Source organism: Rhinopithecus roxellana, chromosome 8, assembly GCF_007565055.1.
Source record: "Rhinopithecus roxellana isolate Shanxi Qingling chromosome 8, ASM756505v1, whole genome shotgun sequence".
NCBI classification, from domain to species: Eukaryota; Metazoa; Chordata; class Mammalia; order Primates; family Cercopithecidae; genus Rhinopithecus; species Rhinopithecus roxellana.
Window position 1 is genome coordinate 67,199,744 of NC_044556.1, and position 6,000 is coordinate 67,205,743.

At 41.2% G+C, this 6,000-nt stretch overlaps 1 protein-coding gene and 1 pseudogene across 1 annotated transcript in view; both read left to right on the forward strand.

Annotated features, from left to right (window-relative positions):
• USH2A (usherin) overlaps nucleotides 1-6,000 on the forward strand; it is an 825,608-nt gene extending 819,608 nt beyond the window's left edge. Inside the window, exons 70-71 of the mRNA XM_030936493.1 lie at nucleotides 3,322-3,543; nucleotides 5,911-6,000. Of these exons, the coding sequence (XP_030792353.1) occupies nucleotides 3,322-3,543; nucleotides 5,911-6,000 (312 nt within the window). The remainder of the gene's footprint in view (nucleotides 1-3,321; nucleotides 3,544-5,910) is intronic.
• LOC115899421 lies at nucleotides 2,511-2,582 on the forward strand (annotated as a pseudogene).

Here is a 6,000-nt window from a genome sequence, read left to right on the forward strand (position 1 = left end):
TACTTGGTTAACTTAGAGACCAGAAGACACTCCCACTCATTCTTGTGGGGATGTTATGTTACTCTGGATATAACCCCATAGCTCAGGGTTTTAATGAGTCTTGTTAAGCTTCGTTTTGTCAAAGTGAGACCATGAACTGTCTGCATCAGCATCACATAGGAGGAGCAGGACCTGAAGTTCTGAGGGAGAAACTCAATAAGCTGCCATTTTAACTGGAACTGCAAGAAGTCTGGGCTGGGCGTGGTGGCTCACGCCTGTAATCCCAGCACTTTGGGAGGCTGAGGTGGGCAGATCACGAGGTCAGGAGATCGAGACCATCCTGGCTAACACAGATGAAACCCCGTCTCTACTAAAAATACAAAAAATTAGCCAGGCGTGGTGGCGGATGCCTGTAGTCCCAGATACTCAGGAGGCTGAGGCAGGATAATGTCATGAACCCAGGAGGTGGAGCTTGCAGTGAGCCGAAATCGTACCACTCTACTCCAGCCTGGGTGACAGAGTGAGACTCCGTCTCAGAAAAAAAAAAAAAAAAAAAAGTCTGATGCATAGCAAAATTTGAGAACAGCTGAAAATGAAATAATAATATAATACAAATCCTGTATGCAGTGTGCACTGTTTGATAACGAGTAGAAACAGGTGGGGGGAGGGGGCTGGTTAAACCTTGCAGTCCTGACACCACACAGGCTAAGCCACCTCTGCGGACAGACGTAGGCTTCAGCTGGGAAAAGCAGACAAAAGAATGTAAACACCTTGTTCCTGCACACCCTTTACCATCAGGGAAATATACAGTGGCACCCAACTGATTCTTTCACTGAATGGCCAAAACTGAGTCAGGTGTGAGGATGGGAAAGCATGGAGGGACTGGGTGACTGCCAGGGCTCTGGTCTCAGGGAACTGGCTCATCCTGAGCAGGGAGGCCGTTCATTGCAGGCAGGTCTCAGTAGAAGTGAAATCTGGGGTATGCCAGGGCACCGGGTGGAATTCCCCTGAGCCTGTTGAATCATAATTTAATCCTATTCAATTGACAGAGTGTACTTGCAAGTCTTCTTCTGTGGCTTTTTAAAAATATTTTGAAACCAAACTGCTCTCACAAAGTTGGAGACCATGAGAGACATTGTCAAAAATTAGCCAAACTAAAAAGAGTACAACTTGCATTAGTAGAGCAAAATGAAGTCCTCGTTGGTGACTGTGGGCTCCTCATCTACTCAGATGGGAAAGAATCCACTCAAGGGGAAGAATCTGAATAGGAACAAGCCAGATTTACCTGCTCAGTTTTCCAGATTGACTGTCTTTTCACTTGAGTAGGTCAATGAGCTATGCCCCTGCAGCACACACACACACACACACACACACGCACACACACACACACACAAACACTTCTCCCCCTCATTTGACAAGCTCTGGTTTCAGTGCTGGCGTGACCCTCTTCCAAGCACCTCATGTCTTGTGAACAGGTAAGATATCCTTTGAACATCAGTCCCAAACTGGCAAAAGGATTTTAGGCTATACTCTGAATGGAGAGAAATAGGCAGAGGTGCCAGGGAATGAGAGTGTCTTTTGTATTTCATCAACATTTTTCAAGACCACACAGTATACAATACAGCTAAGTTTAAGCTCAAGTTTTGCTTGTTATTTAATTACTGGTTTGAAGATCCTTTCGTTCTCTGCAATACTAAACAAATAATGGCAGTGGTACTTACCTTAGAAACTAATCAATTAATTTCCACTCACCAAGGGTTTTTATTATTATTATTATTTCTTTGTTTTTTGAGACAGACTCTTTTTCTGTCATCCAGACTGGAATGCAGTGGCGCAATCTCTGCTCACTGCAACCTCCGCCTACTGGATTCAAGCGATTCTCCTGCCTCAGCCTCCTGAGTAGGTGGGACTACAGGCGCCCACCACCATGCCCAGCTAATTTTTGTATTTTTAGTAGAAATGGGGTTTCACCATGTTGGCCAGGTTGGTCTAGAAATCCTGACCTCAAATGATCCACCCGCCTCGGCCTCCCAAAGTGCTGGGATTACAGGCATGAGACACCGCTCCTGGCTTCACTATGAGGTTTTAGTTGCAAAACCCCAGTTTCTCTCTCTCTCTCTCTCTCTCTCTATATATATATATATATATATATGTGTATATATATACGTATATATATGTGTATATATATGTATATATATACACACACATACACACATATACATATATGCATGTATATATCATAGGCTATATATATATACACACACACATACATCAGAGCAGTATTACATATGGGTATGACAATGCTGTTTTTGGAGAAATGCAAAGAATGTGTTTAAAACTGTTCCAAACATGGACTGATGTTGCCATTTGTTCTCAGTTTGACTCTGTGGCTGATATATCAGATGTGTCAAGCAATGTCACCCTAAAAAGTTACACCATGCACTTTGAGGTACCTCTGTGTGCTGCATGAATGCATGATCTTTTGCATGGTGTGTTGACTGCACAGTGAAAAAAGCAGGAACAGATCATCAATGACTTCCATATATCCATTCCTTGGAAAGCTGAACAACATGAGTGAAAACTCTATTAAAAAAAAAAAAAGAAAGAAAGAAAAAGCAGGAACATTTCATTGATTGGACCAGCTAAATCAGAGCCCTCAGATATTTAGAGCAACTAGATTTTATCTTACGGCACATTCTAGGTCTCAATTATGGAGTGACTTTATCTTTCTGATGTTAATGTTAATATCAGACCTGATTTAATTTGGAGACTGGAATCCTAAAACAAAGGGAGGAATATGGAATGAGAAATGAGGGAGGGAGGGAGGAGTCAATTTCCCTACACAAATCCAGGACTTTTAAAGTGAAAGACAAACGGAGTTCACATAGTGGACCAACATAATATTGCTATCTTTGGCTGCTTTGGGGGAGGGGTGTTCTCAAGAGGGAGGCTCTGTGCTGACATGTATGAAGAAGATACCTTGTTCACCCACCATCTGTCTGCCTTGCCCCACCACTTTGCAATGCAGAAAGCCCTTGCCCCACAGGGAACAACAGCCAGAGCACCAGTGTGTGAACTCTCTAGGTGCCAAAAACACTGGCCACCTAACTTGAGTATTAGCTCATCATCTCATCATTCTTACCAAGAAACCCGGGGTCACAGTGTTCCGGGTGCTCATAGCTGCTAAATTCTGTGGGTAACAGGTGTTCCCTTCATTGACAAAGTGACAATTGTTAGGAGACAGTCGTTCCCTTCACTGACAATGTGTGAGCCACAATCCTCTGTCATATTTCAAGCCCATATTCCTTATATGTGAATCACTCACAGCAACTTCCTTCTCAGGGATTAGCCGATACTAAAATTCCCCGGTCTAGGACACCCGTGAGTATCCGCAGCAACCGGAGCGCGTGTGTCCTGCGCATCCCAAGCCAAAGCCAAACCGGCCTAACCTACTCCCAGGGTTCTCTCCACCGCAGTGTCAGCCAACTCATGGATGTTCAAGACAAGAAAGTCTTGATGGACGACTCGCTGTGGGAAGCCATCATGGGCCACAACAGTGGACTGGTGAGTTGGTTTCCTCATACGGGGCCTTTGCTAAATATCCCAGAAAAATACTGGTATGGAACTGCCTGCACTTTGCCGAATGCAGCCCCATGGCACTCGCCTCTGAGCACTTACCCAGTGAGGTTTTAACAACTGGTTTACTAGCGTTACTACAATTGTTTGATAAGCAGGGTAGAAAATTTGTCTTGTTCTTCTGGTATACAATAGATGCTTAAAAATAAATGCATATTGGTCGGGCATGGTGGCTCACAGTTGTAATCCCAGCACTTGGGTAGGCCGAGGTAGGCAGATCACCTGAGGACAGGAATTTGAGACCTGCCTGGCCAACATGGTGAAACCCCATCTCTATTAAAAATACAAAAATTCACCGGGCATGGTGGTGCGTGCCTGTAATCCCAGCTACTTGGGAGGCTGAGATAGGAGAATTGCTTGAACCTGGGAAGTGGAGGTTGCAGTGAGCCAAGATTGCACCATTGCACTCCAGCCTGGGCAACAGAGTGAGACTCTGTCTCAAATAATAATAATAATAATGATGATGTATAAATAAGCAGCAAGCAAGTTATACTTCATAAACTTGGAGCAGGAGGTGACTGGAAACATTGGAATGGGCTTAAAACAAGGCATAAAGTACAAGCACTTGTTTTACTAAAACAAAAAATGTTAGTATGTCCACCTTTTACTATTGGTGTATGGGTGGACGCAAAAATAATATTTTGTATCAACAGGTGAACATGATTGCTTTCCAAACACTTAGGAAATGATGACAAATGAGGCTGTTACTATTTATAAGCTTCATCTTTCATAATTTCAGTCCAGTGGGTACAAATAATTGGCTCTTTGAAAGGTAATCTCTTCGTAATATAATATTTATTATCAGCCTCTGAGTGGTTGCAATAACAAAAATCTTAGAATTTTTGCCAACCATCAAATTTCATTGTGCTGTCTTCTTAGATGCCTGCTGCAGTACCATTCCACTGGGCCAGTGAGAAAATAAACAGATAACCAGCTAGGAAGTTAGCTCCTCTGTTTACTCCTCTGGGGTAAAATTATCCACCTCCATTTCTTTCAATCATCTGCTTCTGTTTTTTGGATTTACACTCGTCTTTCTCCTCCGAGTCCTCACTTTTCCTGCACTGAAAAGTTGATGACTTCCATGAAGCCTTTCTTGACTAATAGCAAATAATAAAGGGAGTTCCCTGGATCCAGGTTCCCTAACACTACAAAAAAATGTACAGTCCTTCTTGCCTGTTCAGAATGATTATGTAATATATACATATATATAATCTGCATGATAAAATTACAGGCTGTTTGATGTTGTTGTAATCTCAATTACATTATTTCATTTCAGATCTAAAGCTTTTAAAAGGCAGGGATAATTATATTTGGTTGAAACAAGGAATTGCTAATTGATCATTTTTTACATGCAAAACAGCAATTGCTATACATTCAACATAATACATTGAAAGTTCAGATGAATTATTTCACCTAATCTTCACAAACTGTAGGAAGTAGGTTCTATTGTCATTCTCGTTTTTTTACAAAAAGAATTGAGGTTTAGAGAGGTGAGTGATTTAATGAGAGATTACACAGCTAGCAATTATTTTCATGGGTTTGGGTTCTTAAAAACATAATCTGACTACAGAACTCCTATTTGTAACTATTATACTGTATTGTCATTTTTGCTTGCTTTTCACAGTACTAATAATGGGCAATGTGCAACGGGACTCAGTACAAGCTTTTGAAGGTGCCAATACTTGGCAAGTTATCTCTTTATTATAACATTGTAACCAACATTACTAATCCTATTTGATAAATACAAAATACAGCACAAGAGTGGGAAGAAATGGAACACAAAAAGCTTGCATTCTGGCTCTTCCATTTACTATTTGAACTAAATCTTTATATATGTGTGTATATATATGTGTATATATATGGATCACCTGAGGTCAGGAGTTCAAGAACAGACTGGCCAACATGGTGAAATCCCGTTTCTACTAAAAATACAAAAACTAGCTGTGTGTGTGTGTGTGTGTGTGTATGTGTGTGTGTGTATATATATATATCCCACTCTACAGATGAGTAGACTGAGGTTTCTGAGGCTTAGAAAGGTTAAAATATGACACAATATAACCCTCAAACCAGATACACATTTTGAATTAGTCTAAAGTTCATATGTGCATGCGATGTGATCCTTTCAATGAGAAATTTAAGGCAAGGACTGTTGCAGACCTCACCATAGTGTTGAGAATAAAATGTTAAGCCTTTAATACTTATTACTTTTTACATATAATTGATATAACTATAAACTGATAGCAAATACTATTGATGGCAACTATTGTAGCCAATGATGATTGGCTTATTTTTCAGTATGTGGATGAAGAGGACCTGATGAACGCCATCAAGGGTTTCAGCTCAGTGACTAAGGAACACACCACATTCACGGACACCCACCTGTAA